This window comes from Tauraco erythrolophus, chromosome 1 (assembly GCF_009769465.1).
Source record: "Tauraco erythrolophus isolate bTauEry1 chromosome 1, bTauEry1.pri, whole genome shotgun sequence".
NCBI classification, from domain to species: Eukaryota; Metazoa; Chordata; class Aves; order Musophagiformes; family Musophagidae; genus Tauraco; species Tauraco erythrolophus.
In genome coordinates this window covers 63,682,819-63,699,747 of record NC_141465.1, presented here as the reverse complement: position 1 = coordinate 63,699,747, position 16,929 = coordinate 63,682,819, and the positions used below count along the sequence as shown (strand labels likewise).

General features: G+C 42.5%; 1 protein-coding gene across 1 annotated transcript; it reads right to left on the bottom strand.

The window, feature by feature from the left end:
* Window positions 1-1,231: 1,231 nt before the first annotated feature.
* CNOT11 (CCR4-NOT transcription complex subunit 11) lies at window positions 1,232-15,613 on the bottom strand. Its single transcript, XM_086610112.1, has 7 exons — window positions 15,187-15,613; window positions 14,290-14,454; window positions 9,011-9,163; window positions 8,210-8,412; window positions 7,226-7,428; window positions 4,213-4,309; window positions 1,232-1,536 (listed from the first exon to the last, which is right to left on the bottom strand). The coding sequence occupies exons 1-7, from the start codon at window positions 15,611-15,613 to the stop codon at window positions 1,339-1,341; spliced, it is 1,446 nt and encodes a 481-aa protein (XP_086466238.1). The 3' UTR covers window positions 1,232-1,338.
* Between the last annotated feature and the right edge of the window lie 1,316 nt (window positions 15,614-16,929).

The following is a 16,929-nucleotide window of genomic DNA, read 5'->3' as shown; positions in this document are numbered from 1 at the left end:
ATAGACTTCAGCTTTAGTAGATGTAAAGCATTAAGGTGCAAGTTCAGAGCACAAGCTAGTTTAACTGTTGCTACTAACAATGAATTACAGCAAGTGTCTTGGGTTAAAAATGAATGTCTAGAATTGAAACACCTTAAATAAATGCTACTTCAGTTGGCCTAATACATCTTGACTCTGGGATGCTAGACAAGTCTAACCCCTAATGACTAGAGAACACTTACCCAGGACTTCTTACCAAAAGATTATGCTGCATGAGATAAGAGATCAATGGGATTTTCAATTCAAGCAATTTAGCAACTTAAATTACTTACTTGCAGAGAGAAAGCCAAAAGACTGTCTTGACCTTGCATTATTGATCTTGCACTTCATAAAAATTTGAGAAGCAGATGCAGATTTAAAACAGCTTTCATTTATCCAGCAGTGTTAAATTAGAACTAGCTAGCTTTTCAAGTAATTTCCCTTTTCAGTCTCAGGGCTTAAATAACAGCAGCTATTCTACTATCAATCAGCTTAAATTAATACATGAGCAGACTCCTTCCCGTTTCCCCAATACCTGGTCTCTAACACCTGAATGGTATTCTGACTACACACTGTAGAGTGAAGAGGCTACTTGAATTTTGGTAGCCACAGAGAAACTGCATATGCAAGTTTTGAAGCAATAAGAGGCTCATGACTTGGATTTTTATGGAAGAAATTAGACAATCTTTCATTAGTGAAGCATGAAACAGTTGTGGTACTTCAATTACTGATGATATGAGGCCAGTATTCTGGAAAAATTCAGTGATCTTAAAAAGTACAGCTCTGAGCCTACAGTGGCCAATGCTTCATTTCTGCCATGTAAAGATAAGCCTTTAGCTTTTTCTAGACACCAAGACAGACCTTCCCTTTCTCACCAAAACCAGTATGCATTGTTACAAGTTGTATCCAGCTTCCAGAAGGTCTCGCATAGTAAAGAAAGGACAAACACAAAGTCAAGTTACTTACCTTCATAGAAGTTGACTTTAGTTTTACACAAAGACAGCGAGTGCCAGATTAATACTTAAATTTGCTGTGAAATGGCAAGTATCATTTACTTTCCTTCTGGAATTAGAGCCTGTAGTCCAGGATATACATATGATAGAGTTTAAACCATAGTCAAAAATAGCCATGTGTAAGGCCTAATACATTCCACAAACTCAAGCATAGATATCAGAAAAAGCATTATTTATTGTTTAAATGCATAAAACGCTATTTATAATGTATTACATCATTAATCCAGTGATTTAAGTTTAAAATATACAATTAATTGGTATAGAATCCTGGCAGGGATTTTTTTTTTTTGCCAGTGCCACAGTGGTTTTATTTTGATGTTTTTGTCTCTGATGGATTTTCCCCTGTGTCTAGTGTCTTCAGCAATCTGAAAAGGCCGGCTGCTTCTCGTATCCGACTGAACTCGATGCAGAATGCTTGAACTTCTATAAACAAGTCCTGTACATTAATAATTTTGTTTCTGATTAAAGACTGAAGAAAGACACAAACGAGACGTACCAGGCGGTTCTGAAACAAAAGAGAAACGATTTCAGAATCCAAATAAGTGTTTGCAACCAAGTCAGTTAAAAGACTGCTGGCCTTCAGCAGTACAGCCCAGGTGTTTCGGGAGCAATCTAGCTTCAGCAGTCACCTTGCTCCCAAGCTTTGTACATGCTGCCCCTACTCTTCCATATCCCATACTACTACTGTATTTAAAAAATGGACTCCTTTATAGTACTGTACTTCTGGAGACAGGAGCTTTCTCAAGATTAATCCTGTGCACAAACGAAGCACTAGATCTACCTATGTACTATACTTCTTTATTATGTAATCTCTGAATAAAGTCAGAGAGAAGGGATCATAGCTTAAGATGATGTCATCGCTAGGGTCTCACTTAGTTTTATTTTCTACAATGACACCGTAAAGACAAATGACCAAGCTTCACATCTCAAAATTCCCTAGCCACCACATGATTAAGGCACTCCAGATGGGAAGTGACAGCAATAAAACTGATCCCAAACTTGCTTTGTGGGAAGTGCTCTATTGCTGAATTAGCACATGACCCTCTTGCTCCATCTTAGAAGGAACGACAGTACCGGGAACACCTAATCCAAGAACATACGTCAGAGCTCATGGCTCATTTCCCGCCTGATCCAGTGAAAAGATGGAACCTCAGAAGTGTTCCTCCTTCCTAAGGGCTGCTTAGGTTAACACCTTACAGAGCACACTGGGAGCTGGGAAGCAGAGACCTAGAAACTGGCACCCACAATCAAGTCACACACAGATCAAGTCACTAACCATCTGCTTTAGACAGAGTGTAAAAAGGACTCTGTCCTTAAGGACAAAAGCAGATCTTACTTTATCATTAAGTGGTCTCGTACTTCACATTGTGAGAAAGGGCTCAACTCCAACCTTTCTCTAAAAGCAGCTATATACGTAAACGATGTTTATCAGACAGAACTGAGGGGACTCAACAGGTTAAGTGTCCAAGGTATTTTGGATTATTTGACACTGAAAATAAGCTATTGTTACAGGAGCTGAGCTTACTACTGCAAGATTTGCTACTTATGCCAAGAGAATTCAGAAACTGAACAAGTTATTTCCTTCACTGCAATCAGAAGGCATCACATGTTTTTTCATCAACACTAATTAGATACAAGAGTAACTTTAATCATTGAGGAACATGAAACTCAGAGCAAAAGTACAAATGCAAGATACTGGCTGACTCCCAAGCTCTGAGGATCATGCCTCTCATTTCCAATAGGAGTGGTTTTGTACCATGCTTTTCAAACAAAACATCTTGTGTCTCAGTTGCTGAGAGGCCTCATACGCAGTATTAACAAATGTCAGATCTCACAAGCTTTGCACGCTACTTGGTGATCAGTATGTGTTCCTCGACCCTCTGTTCTTTTTTGTCGCCTGTGTGCCTGAAGCACAGCTGCTCTATGCTCTCAGCAGCCCCTTTGAGCACTGTGTCCCACTCTGTAGGCATCTTCTCAGCTGCAGCCCAGCTCTGCTGCTATTTTCCTATTCTGCTACCAAATGTAATAGGCACAGCTATTCAGCAGGTCACAGATCAAGCCACTCGTGTATCTGGCAGGGTCCCAAAGCAGAGAAGCATCAGCAGCCACCAAAAGATAACAAATGGTTAGTCATCATCTGGAAGGGTACTGAGAACAAGACAGAGAGGTTTTTGCTGCTATCTAAAACCACACTGCACCCATATCCTGTGTACTGCACGCAATTTTCATCTCTGCAGCTTAAGGATATAGCAGAGCTAGAGAAGGCACTAGAGAAGGACACCAAAAGAGCTTAAGGGAAAGGAACAGCTGCCTTGTTGCAAGCGACTAAAGAAAGAGGTTGCAGTCCTTCAGTGTTGAGAGGAAAAAGCTGAGGCAAGACTTGATCAAGAGTCACAAAGCCTTGGGTAAACTGAGCACAGAACTGTTTTTCACCAATGACATATCCAAGAAAACAAGTTCTACTGGGCACTTGGTGAAACCAACAGATTGGTTTAGGATAGAAGGAAGTACCTCTCACAGCATGTAGACAACCTTGTGTGCCAAAGGTGTGGAAACCTCCCCAGGGGGTAAAGATCTTTGAAGTGGCTACAACTTTCATGCTGGTACTGAGGAAGTATGACAGGCTTGGGAAGCGGAGAGTACGGTGTTAGGAAGACAGAAAATAGAAGGGGTTTAGGACTTTGAGGAGATCTGCAAGCTGTCACAGGTCGGTAATAGTCATGATTGAAGGGCAAGACTTTCACACGAGTTTCGTAACATCACCTCAAAGGTCTGGAAGTGGTGGGCACACTTGTACAGAAAAGAAACTCGAAGCTTAAAACTGAGGAGAAGGCAAACAACTAATACTGGGGGTGAAGAAAAGGCACACTGAGTGACAGATAAACTTTTTGCATGCAAGGACCTGAGTCACAAAACTGCAGTTTTGTCAGGGAGAAGTGTATTATGTCTACAGAAAAACAGGGAACAGTAATTACCTGTGAAGTCTCATAAAAAGGTGAAGAAACATTTCTTAAACACTAAAAGAACTGCATAGTATGTCAGGAAAAAAAAAGTGGGCCTTTGAAATAAAGAAGCAGTAAGACAGACAGACCAACTTAATGTTATCAGCCTTACAAAATCTCAGCACATATTACACAGAGCAATATATGGGACCCTTTTTCCTAACCAATTTACTACTCACCTGCATATATTTGTCTTTAATCTGTTCACAGGTGGAGATACAATTGGAGATATAAAGATGAATAAATTCAGGTGGGAGATCAACTGCAGTAGTAAGCCTGTTCAAATTAAAAATATCCAGTGGTTTATGAAGCCATAAATCTAGTGATTCCATTGCAAAGCAGAAGAGTTAGACCTGTGGTATTAGTTTATTCTCTGTCATGTCATACAGAGCTAATTTCTGACAGCTTCCACAGACATATTTCTAATCATTTACATTTCTTCATTAAGAGTCCAAAACTTTTTTTAACTCTGACACAGTACAGAAGCTGAGGTAGATTGGTTTTTAGTATATTCGACACACCTACAAACACTTGCTATGTGTTACACAAATGAGCCAATGATACTAGTTTCCAATTTACGATGAAGCCCCCAAGCTGTCCGAGTACCAAGATTCTTCTGCAATAAGCACTGTAATACGACTTTGCTTACTCATATTTGAATTTCAGGTTCTGAATCTAGATGCTGAACTCTTTCCTTAAGCATACAACCATAATAACTCCTTTGTTACAGTAAGAGACCAGTTTCCTTAGTTCCTTCAGATCCAAATTTTAGTCCTAGGAACTGAAACAATAGGAGTATCTACAATTCAAATAAAAGAGACCCTGACTAAATAAAAATATTAACTAGAGATTAATGATGCACGACAATCTCAGAAGCTTCTTGCTACAGAAGAACTGGAGAACTATTGCATCAAAGAATGGCATTGGTGTATTTTTAAGGGTTAACAGCAAAGCACACCTATTTGTGGTTTAACAATACTGACTAAAAGTATTTGAGCTGCCACTGCTTCTTAACTGAAAAAGCAATACAGCTCTGTTAAGATAACAGCATGCAATAAATGTAGAACCGCCATAAAGTTACAACCAAATTTGACCAAAGTAGCTCTAATCACAGTCCCATCTCAAGTATTAAAAGAGAGGGGGCAGGAATAGGGAAAACAGTGCAGGTTTAAAACATTTCAGTTTCAAGTTTTTGTCTTATTTCATTTAAAAAAAAATAAAAATAAAAATCAGTGTTTCCCTGTTTGTGCTGACAATCATTTTGCAGTTTGAGAAAAGTTGTTCCTGTGGTAGTTATGCTGTGGGAGAACCAGCATGCCTGACTGATGTAGCAGCTATTCTGGACAGGAGTAAAAGCTCTTTTCTTACCACTATTTCTCCATGTTGTGATTACCAGCCCAGCTTCAAGGCAGTAACTGCTGTCAGTCTGCACCAGTACGGAGAGATTTATTTCAGAAACGTTTCTTTCCTCAAATGATGTTTAAGGGGCAATTTAAGTCTGCTGCAAAGAGACTGTTGAACAAGGCTGATCTGATAGTTCACAGTCAGTAATTTCCAAGAAATGGAAAAAGAAAGTGGGAGAGATGTACTTTTGTAGTTTGTGGGGATTAGCTGCCTGAGAAGTTTTCCGATTGACGGGGCTAGCATTCTGTTAAGAAATTGGGTTGTACCTACATGCAGAGGTTATTCCAAATGAAGACAGGGCACAAACACAAAGCAGGATGGCTATTTAACAATGCCACCTTTTGTCCACTTAAGCCGCATCAAGAACGCAAGTAGTGTTTGAGCAGATTAGCTGTGCAGCATTAACTTTTTGTGGAGGTTTGTCACAACTGCCCTTTGTCCCACTGCAGTCTTCTACCTTCCACACAAGCATACCTCAAGAAGGATCAAAGTTACCATTTCCAGATGTCCTAATAAAACACAGCTGCAGCCTCAGTTGAAAGGGAAGACAGAAGCCAGAGGTGAGGCTAATTTTTAGATACGAGAAAAGAACGCGAATTCTTCATCAGGAATGACTGGATTGTGACCCATTAGAGGGAGGGACAGTCACTACTGCAGTGACAAAACCGTACACATCCAGTAACTGGTCATTTTGCAAGTCAGTAACTAAACTTGCAGTTTCCTGGGACACAGGACATGTGCTTGCTGGTGACATTTATATATTAACCACGAACCTGATGTCTGAATAAAACTTCCGGCATACGTTAAGACTGCAGTGACAGACTCCCTTAAGTGATAACCATTCTAAATACCGTTTTAAGCTGAACACATCAAACAGGTTGATAAAATGATTTTCTAGTAATTACCAACTCCAGTTGAAGTTACACACAAGACAATATGTATCTCCCCATTCTTTTCAAAACAAAAACACTTTGCTCATATTAAAGAGTAACACAGTGTTTTCTTTGAATAAGTCTCTCCATTCTTGGAGCAGGGACTGAAAGATTAACTATCATGGCACCTGCGCAGAAAAAGTGCTTTTTACTATACCCAATATGGTAAAATATGGTATGTTACAAATAATTAATATAAAATGTAATATATATGCCTCCACCATCCCATCTTTCTGCTGGGAAATTGTGGGGTTTTTCCCTGTTAAGTTGCAGTTTTGCTACTGATAATAGGAAGCTGTTAACATTACAGTAATATTTTCAACTGCTGTAAAAAGGAACTTAAAAATTGGCAGCATTCTGTGAACTTAACACTGAAGATGTTCAAGAGGTTCAATTCTTTATTACCAATCCATAGCTAACTTTACAAACTTAGTTTGGACTAAAATAAGAGTTCGTTTTTTTGAACTACAGGCACCACCATAAGGAACTACATGAAAACCAAGTAAAGCCTTTATGAAAGAAACAGATTCAGACAGTCCAGTTGTCGTAGAAAGCAACAAATCCACAGCACTCTCTTCCTTCACAGGATTAATCAGAGCACAATAAGTCTTATTATTAAAGGAGCATTAAAAAAAACCAAAACAACACAAACAGCATAGAGAAACAGAAAAGGGAATGATACTCTTTTCCTTCACTGTAATCTGACTAGTTATTTCCTTAATTCCTGTTACTTTTGGTAGTCTTTGGAACACATTCAAATACAGCCCTGTGGCCGTCCTCACAATCACTTAATAACGGTTCAGTTATTTATTTTACATACTTGAGGAAACTTTCTTAGATTGGAGATAGTACTCACCGATTTACAACTTCCATTGAATGTAAGGACATGTCCATGTTGACCAAGACAGAAAAATACTCTGTTATCTGACTGGACTGCATCAGTTTCAGCAACATTTCTATAGCTACTAAAGGATTGTTTTCAACCAGGTCTGGCAATTTGGCAGGAGTGAGACCAATGTGGTAAACAAGCTTGGGGTCCTTTTCCAGTTCTCCAAGGAGCTGTAAAGAGAAGGAAAAAAAAAAAAAAAACCCAAACAAAACACACTTTTTTTCTTAACTATTCACATTACTGCTTGAAGAAACTGCTATAATACTTCTAAGCTACAGGAGAATGATAACCTTTTAGATTTAGGCATCTATTGAAAGACACTGGAAGTATACTTTAAAATTTCTATGTAAAGGCAACTGTGCCCATGAAAACTTTAATAAGGCATTTAATAGTCTTTCATCAGTAGGCAGCAAGCAAGGCACTGAAAAAAAAACACATTAAGAGTTTCAGCCTTCTTTAGCTTCCTGTCCAGCAGAAAGATATTTCAATTCCGAGTTCACTGTTGTCAGAAAAATTTCTGCAAATAAAGGATATTTTATAGTGCTAGCATAACGATTATCAAAAACCCCATTGAAATCAGGGGTAATACTATCAAATTGAGGAAAAAAAAAAAATCCCACATTGGCATTTCTAAAATAATTACTTATCAAAAGCTTCCACAGAAGCACAAACAACTTTGTTACAAGAAGATTTTTCCATGCAGAAAAACAATGGTGCCACTTATTGATCAACTGTGACTATGTCCAGTTAATGCTAAGAAATCTAAAGATTTCTTCCTTTTTCATACAAACTCAAGTCAGAACTCTTGGGTTTTTACAGTTGTTTTACAGTTTTTACAGTCTCCTGCATCCAAATACAGATCAATTAAAGTGATCCAAGTTTTCTAAAAGACATGAGTTAATAGACAGCTTGTTAGAAAATAATTTTCGACAGAAAATGCATGATACCTACCTGTGTTTGCTGTGGGGAAGTCAAGGGACTTTTAAAAGCTTTTGCCATGATTCGTTTTATCTCAACTCCAGTGCTGTTCTTAACACACATTGACTTATCCCACTGAATTGTGTGATCCGGCTCTATTGGATTCAACCATGCCAATTCATCCTCACATATATGGAGTGGAGGTGGTGGTCGAATAAACTCTGGTCGAAAGTGACCTAAAATGGCAACAACGTGAAACATTTTAAGCTTCACGCATTCCATTTTACATCAGCACAAAAAGAAGAACCCCAAAGCCCCCATTTCTTTCAGCTATTTAATACGGAGAACAGCATTACGATCTTATTTGCCTCCCAGAAGAACATTTATTTCTGATTTTTAGTGATGCTGTTACATCAGCCTGTTTTTCCTCTTGATTCCAATCACTAAGTTACTGATTCTATGGTCTTTTTTCCTTCCACAGTAACTGGTTCTTTGGAAGGTGCTAATAGTCAATGCAGATCCCAATGTAGGAGACTAAGAACTGAGGGGCATCAGACCCAGTGTTCTAACCAAGAGATGACACAGGTCAAGAAGAAGAAGCCTGAAGACAGGCTCAAGATTTTCAAACGTCTGGAAATGTGAACGCCATAGGAGTCTGATCTGGAGACAGCCTGACACAGTTTTGCACTGTTTCATTCATCTTCGTTCCCATTCCGTACTTTCAGAGTACTTCTGAATTACACTGCATTTCATCTGGAGTGTAACATTTCATCTGAAGTGCAACAGCATAGCATGTCATGAGTTACAGAAACAAAGATGTGAAAACGCACATACTTTCTATAGGAGGTTTTGGTCCACTCACTAAGGCTTCCGTGATCTGGGAGGCAACAGAGCTGTCAAAACCGGAGTTGGAAGAATCTGGGTCAGGATCGCTGAGGATGCTGGGGAAGCTGGCCTTGCTCTGCGTTGGCAACTCGGACTGACGTTCTGAAAGAAGGCCAGTCCATCATATTAAAAGCATAACATTGAAACAGAGATGCCTGGAATACTAAGAGTAGTGAGAAACAAGCAGCTTTGGAGAAGAACTAGCTTCAAAAAAAAAACCCAAACAACATCAACATGAAATTTAGTGCTGTGTCAGGCAGCTAGTACTCAGAGTGCCAGCTGACTGGCAAGGGACAGAGGTACGCAGCAAGAATAAAGAAGAAATAGAAATGAATCCGAAACGTACTTTTGGCTTTAGAAAAGGTAAGTAACTGATGTAATCTGCACCTAAAAGTACATTAGTAGGCTCACGTGGTACTCCTGAAAGAGTTCACATGCTGTATCCAGTTTTGCGATCACTTCTCAGAGCAGGGAAGTGAAAAATCTACAGATACATTTACAGGTTCCGCAACGATAATGGTCACGCTGGACCTGAAGTCAGCTGTCCAAATGCATCCAACACGTTTCAGTGGCATTACGTGAGCTACTTTTGCATTCGTTGTCAAGCTACAGCGAGTGTTTGTGTGGAAAAGATGGAATTTAATTGTTACATTGTCACATACATTGTCATTAAAGCAAACCTACGAGGAGTTGGCAGCGTCCCTTTAAAAACCAAATTACAGAACACAAACAAGTTACATAAAATAATATTAAATTTAGTATCAATACTAGCATTGTCAGATTTTAGGTGTTTTTCTGTCACAATCTATCACTCTTCTATATCTGAAGATTTAATGGCTGATCTTCTATATTCTCTCTATTATTTTGAGAGATCATGTTTTCCGTTGGTCTGGCAAAAAAACCTGAAACAAACCCCAGCAGACAAAACCCAGAAAAAACTCCTCTACGGAACACCACCTTACACTCCTCCCCCCACTCCACAAAGGGCATTAAGCAGCAGATTAAGCCTTAAGTAATCTGAAGTCCAAAATTTTTGGTCCTATACAAGAAATCCCTTGAAAAAATTCCACATGAAAATAAACACCACTTCTTTTTCTGACTAATTAAGTGCAGTGCTGTCAGATTTAGTGTCCTGTCCCCAGCATTTCTTAGCAAAGCATGCTTGCTCCGTTTAGTACCATTACACTGACCCTTCCCGGCTTACCATGCATATGAACTATTTCATATGACTCCCATCAAATCCATGAGATGCTGAAACTGTGAGTGACAAAAGGATCATCAAAAAGCACCATCCATTGCTAATTTCTTTTTTGGCTTTCTGTCCTACTGTATCCAATTATTTCAGATCATGCAAACATTTCCATATATGCTCACTGAAGCAGCACAGCAGGCTATGTTTTTCTGTTAAAGGCAACAACTAGCATACTTAGAATCATAGAATGGTTTGGGTTGGAAGCGACCTCAAAGATCATCTAGTTCCAACACCCCTGCCATGGGCAGGGAAATCCTCCACTACACCAGGTTGCCCAACTGAGTACTTCTCAGTTACTTTTGAAAAACCCCAATTTTAAAGTCAAAGTTGAAATCAGCTGTTTTATAAAACATGTCGTCTTCTACTTTATAAACTCTTTCTAACTCCATTTTGTGAGTACTGTCATTTAGCCACTGAACAGAAGGGCTGATTTAACAAATGAAGCTCTATTTAAAACCAAACCAAACCCAAAAAACAAACCAAACCCAACAAACCAACCCCAAAACCAAAACAATACAAAAAAGATATTAGGTGTCTTTTTTCAGTCTTTTCATTTATAGTCTAGAACTTAAATCCACCAGTTGGTAAAAAAGTCAGTCACTGATTTCTTTGTATCCTTATAATCTCAAATGATTAATGATGCTTAATTAGAAATATAAAAGTTTTAAGATATAATTGACTGATTTTAGAAGCATGCATAAGCCCTTAGTTATATGCACTGAAGCTCAAAAGCTCACCCTCACTGCTTCAAGAATTAGGCCTGTATCAACAGTTTCAGGTAAGTAGAAGTAAGAATTACTGAACGTGGTGATTTAACAGGAAAGAATATAGCATCTTGAACTAAGATATTTAAATTTTAAAAAAATAATCTGAAAATAATCCCTTAGGTTCCCTCATGGAGCTTTTTTTTTTTTTTAACAGCTAAAAAGAAACTTTGTTTCAAACTCTTAAAGGAAGGCTCTACAATGACTTACAAACTTAACTTTTCTACACCTCAATTAATTACTCTTCGATCAAATAAGGGTTAGCATACAGTTAGGAGCATTTTGCCAGAAGACCCATCCTTGCAACTAGGAGAAAATGACATTTTTGATACAGTAACACACCAGATCAACAAAACCAAGTTATAGGGAGATTGAGGCTTGAATAAACTTTCTGTAGAACAAAGGGGAGGAAACAAAACAAGTTTTAATACTCATTCCCAAGATGCTCTATTCCAACACTCTACTTCTTTTGGGTGAGGAATCGTGAAAACAAAAAAGAAAACCAAAACTAGAAAAACCACCATGCAGCTGCAAGTGAATTGTCACAATGAGCTCAAGTTCAGATGACAAGCCAAGTACTTTTTCTCCTCACTTTACAAAACAAGGATTTGGATAGATACGCTCTTTCAATGAGTTTAACGCTTTCTAAATTATTTAAGTTGATTTTCATAGAATCATAGACTGGTTTGGGTTGGAAGGGATCTTAAAGATCATCTAGTTCCAGCCATCCCTGCCATGGGCAGGAACACCTTCCACTAGATCACGTTGCTCAAAGCCTCATCCAACCTGGCCTTGAACACCTCCAGGGATGGGCAACCAGTTCCAGTGCCTCACCACCCTCTGGGTGAAGAATTTCTTCCTTAGATCCAATCTAAGTCTCCCCTCTTTCATTTTAAAGCCATTGCCCCTTGTCCTATCACTACACATCCTTGTAAAAAGTCCCTGCTTTCTTGTAGGTCCCCTTTAGGTACCGGAAGGCTGCTAGAAGGTCTCCCTGGAGCCTTTTCTTCTCCAGGCTGAACAACTCCAACTCTCTCAGCCTGTCCTCATAGGAGAGGTGCTCCAGCCCTCGGATCATCTTCGTGGCCCTCCTCTGGGCTCACTCCAACAGGTCCATGTCCTTCTTGTGTTGGAGTTTCTGGAGCTGAACGCAGTACTCCAGGTGGGGTGGACTTGCCCCCATTCACTCCTTTCCTTTTAGCTACTGCCTTCAGCCTAGTGGGAAGGATACAGAATCCCATTGTTCTTGTTTTTTTCTAGTGGCTGTTCCTGTTTCTGTCTCAGGGAGAGCAGGTATATTTCACAGGTATATTCTAAATTTTTATTTAAAATTTTAAATTTTATATTTGAAATTAAATCTAAATTTAGATTTTAAATTTAGGATCTAATGGATTTTGCAGGCATATTCTCAAGGAAGTCAAAAACATCCTGCCCTAAACAGCCCTGAATTCCCCTCAGAGACCACAATTTTGAAGGGCCACCAAACCTTACAGCTGTTATGTTCTGTGAAAGGTGGGGAGAAGGGGTGTAAACGCAACACCGCAAACATTGTATCTAACCACCATCACCCTGCATCAGCTTCACCTTGCATACTGAATCATTCGGAGAAACATACTGAAGATTTGTGAAAAACTCACAGACCTTCCAAAACACGACAAACAGACAGTCAAGAAGCATCACAATATGAAAACAAGCAAAATATTTATCTTCTACGAAAGTGAACAGAAATCAGACATTTATTCTGCGGAGCTACAGCGAGAAGTCTGAGAAAGACAGCATAAAGCTTTTTTAGATGCAACTTGTTTTGTTACCCAACTCCTACAACTGCTCGCAAGCAATTAATTATGCCCGTTTACTGGATTATTTAAATAATGATAAAAGCACATCTGCCAGGGTTTAATTTTGCAAAGCACCATTAATGACTTTTTCTTGTCCTTTAAGCCAGTGTATTCTATTTTTAAAAAGGACATATTGATGTGCGTGGCCTAAAGCACCTATCCACACAATTAAGTTTTGAGGTTCTCCACATGCTTCATTTTTAACGAGAACAAACTCTTCAGAAGGCAAACAGTACCAAGGCAAAACCAAATTAAAACAAATGAAAAAACACCGGGCTTCTTTAAGGCATCACACATGCCTTTTGCTAAAAAACACAATTTACCTGAAGTCTGATAAAATCTGAATTCACTAAAGTATTCTAGAAGACACAGACAGGACGAACAGAACAAGAACCAGAAGAGTTTGTCTTGCCCATGATGGTATGTTAGGGTATTCTATTTGCATTTTCAAAAGATCCCACGGTCTGGAAACAGTAGCTAAGGAGGACACACCAGAGGACATTTCTACACTGTGAACAAGAGACAATATACAACAGCATAACAAGGCAATGTCAGGTTCTACAGAAAAAATGATGAAACCAAGATATAACTGCAGGACAGAGAAAGTCCAGTAAGTGCCTGACCTCAGAGCAATAAACCACGTTGTACAGGTATAGAAGTGGGATGGTCAGTTTTCAAGCAAGCAGGTCCATTTGCACGTACCTAGGAAAAAAACACTATTCTTTCGTGTTCAAAGTGGCTTCTTGTTCCCAACAATATTTTCTATTTCAGATTAGCTCCAGATGTGACTCATCAGTCAACGTGATCAGAACAATCATGTTCCTGCTCCTTTTCTCCTGTCAAAGGATAAGCATCACATTGCTTTTCTTTTCAATCTAGTAGAAGTAGACCACCTTCCCACTCCTGAGCTAACGCTGTAAGATCTGACTTTATTTCATAAAACTGAAGACATAATTGTAATAGCCAATTTGTCAGGTACAGTTGAAGTATCAGTATGTGACAGTTATGCTTGTTCTCTCATACTATAAATCCTGCAAAGAGTGAAAAGGGATAAAAATACACTAAAAAAACACCACCCCAAAAAAACTCTCACAAAGCTTTAGATTAAAATCTTCCCGTATTTGAAAATGTTCTCATGTTTAAGGCAGTGACATATATGCTTGAAAAGCTGCTTGTTAAGTAGGATAAAACAGTTAAGACGTAATCTCTGCTTGAAGCTTCTCTATGTACTTGAACATAGCCTTGAAGACCCTAAAGCATAGTTCAACCCTTTTCATATTTAGGATAGACAAGAGTGTTTCTCAGGTAACTCACAGCCACACGACAATTAGCATTTCCATTCATAAATGAGCCACAGCCGCAAATCTTCCTTACCCGCTAATGCCAGCTGAAGCCCGCTTATATCCACTGACTGGGCCATGTTCCCCACGTCCATTGAAGCAATCTGCCGAGGAGTCTTCTTGAACAGTTCTCGAGGGGGGGCCAACATCAATTGAGAGAGAAAGAATTTTTCTGGCGGAGTTATGGGAGGCAAGAAGCCTGTGGAGACACAATGAAAAATTATCCCTGATTTTTAAGGCAGCAGCACTAATAGCTTCCATATGCTTCACGTAGAAGAATCAAAACTAAAACACAGACTACTGTGTTATTTATGCAAGATGAGTGCAGCTGAAGAGCCTCTGTGAGTACGTACAAAACTGTTATCTGCTCAACTCCTAAGATGATGTAAAATACAGCAAGTGCTGCTCCGTATCATGCATCTCGACATGCGACATCGGATGCCAAGTCAGTCACAGCGATTTCTTTACATGCTTTCCAATTTAGACAACTAGAGAGCTACTAAATGTGACCAGACATAGCAATTCATACTGTAAAAGTAATTTTTTCAGAAACTGATCTACCCGTCGCTGTCGGGCTTGTATTTACTGAAGTGGAAAAAAGCGTTTCACTCTCATGTGTTTCTTTAAGAGGTTCCACAGCTTTAAAGCTGTCAAAAGCCTCCTACTACCTCCAGGTTTTTGTGACAGCTTTCTCCCAGAAATTCCGCGTTACAGTCCAACCAAGCGGCCTATCTGACATCGAGCTCCGCGATGCTCGCCACGAGAAATTCCCGCCACTTTTTCCGAACGCCGAAAGCGAAAAGCGACCGGCGGGAAGGCGAGACCGGGCAGCCACAACGACGCCGAGCGGCGCCTCCGCCCGGCCCTCGCCCGCCGGGAGCCGCGGGAAGGGCCCCTCTGTCCGTCCCCTCCCCCGGGCGGCGGGACGCACCTGAGAGCGGCGTGCGCTCCGCCTCGTCGCCGCCGCGCTCGGGCGCGGGGTTGAGGAGGTGGGCGAAGACGGCGGCGAAGGGGTTGGCGGCGAGGGGCTCGGTACGGTACATCTCCCACAGGAGGTAGAGGGCGGTGAGGCGCTGCGCGGGGCTGGGCAGCAGGTCGGGCTGTTGCAGCAGGAGGACGAGGACGGAGCCCAGGCGGAAGTGCTCGGCCTTCCCGAAGTAGTGGTGGAAGGCGCTGGAGAGGCCCTCGAAGGTGCTGCCGCCCGCCTCCTCCGACACGATGCTCAGCAGGCTCGACAGCTCCTTTGGCGACAGACTCATCCTGCCGCCCGCCGGCCCGGCGCCCGCCGCGCCGCCCGCCTCGCCCGCCTCCGCTCCCACCTGAGTGCCGGGCGCCGGGCTCCCTCCGCCCCCGGGCATCCGCCCGCCCGCCCGCCGCCGCCGCCGCCGCCCGCTCCGCTCCGGCCCGGCCCCGCCGCTCCCCGCTGCCGTAACGCCAAACGCGCGCTGTCGCGCCGGCCCTCACTTTACGGCGCGGCCGTAAGGCGACGGATCGGACGGGGCGTTCCGGCTCGGTGCCGGGGAGGCGCGCGCGCGATTGGTCGCGCGGCGGAGGCGGGGGCGGGCGCCGGGGATTGGCTGCCGCCGCGCCGCTCCGCGCGCTCCCGTGGGGCCGGACGCGGGCGCAGCGGCCGCTGGCGCCAGCAGGGGGCGCGCGGCGGCGGGCTCGCGCCCCGGCCCCCTGGCCCCGCGCGGGGGCGGCGGTGCCGCCCGGGATGGCGGGGGCGGCCGCGGCGGAGGGGGAGGGATCCCGTCCTGGCTCCGCGTTGCGAGGGGCGTCCCCGCTCTGGCGGGGCCCGGCAGTGCGGGCTGCCCGCACCCGCAGGCGGCCGCAGTGGCCTCCAGCGAGACGGCTGTGGCTGGCGGCCGGGAGGGAGCTGGGAAAATGGGATTCCCGCTGGGAGGGAGCAGGCGGGCTGGGGGTCCCACCGTAGCTGCCTCTCGCTGCCCCGGTGTGGGTTCGGCGATTTTCTTCTGACTGAGGAGCCAGAACATTTAACATTCATTTGTTTAGCAACGGAACGGTGACACGTTTGATTACATCTCGCTATGGGATCATCCCATCATCGCTTTCCAAAAGAAGGGAAGCTTCCACCCCAAACATCTTCCTCCGCCATCAACCTGAATGGGAGTGAAGGCACGTTCCAGATACGCTTGGACCAGCGAACAGCTGTGAGGGGTTGTGTGTCCCTGAGACGTGACAGAAAAGAGAGAGAGGCCAAGGCTGTGCTTCAGTCCGCAGCTGTGGTGACCTTGCCTTGCCTCTGGAGATGGAAATATGGTGTTCACCTCCTCTCGCTGCCTTCCTCTGCCCTGCCTAAAGGGTGTCCCAGAGGGCAGCGTCCATCTGTTTCTTCCATGATGGAGTTCAGTTAAGAACTATCCACTTTGCTGATGGGGCCCTGGGCAGAGCTGAAGGACGGAGAGCTGCTGGAAGAACATCCCTGTTAAGTGCAATGATGTGTTTCACCAGCTTATCTTGTGGAAGTGCATCTTGAGGGACAGCACCTCACGGAGCAACAGGCATGGCCTGAAGAAGCACTGAGGGCATGGCCTGGAGGAAGAGCTTTCTGTGGTATGTGCTGAGAGAAGAAGGGCATGGAAAGTCCTGAGAGCAGACACTGCTTCTGCTCTCTGATTCTTCTAGTATCAGTACTCCTCACAGGTCACCCAGC

Coding starts and splice junctions, on each gene's coding strand:
- CNOT11 (XM_086610112.1), bottom strand. CDS start 15,613: ATGCCCGGGGGCGGAGGGAGCCCGGCGCCCGGCACTCAGGTGGGAGCG. Junction 8,413..9,010: donor ACCAAAACCTCCTATAGAAA/GTATGTGCGTTT, acceptor TTGCCATTTTAG/GTCACTTTCGACCAGAGTTT. Junction 7,429..8,209: donor CTTCCCCACAGCAAACACAG/GTAGGTATCATG, acceptor TTCTCTTTACAG/CTCCTTGGAGAACTGGAAAA.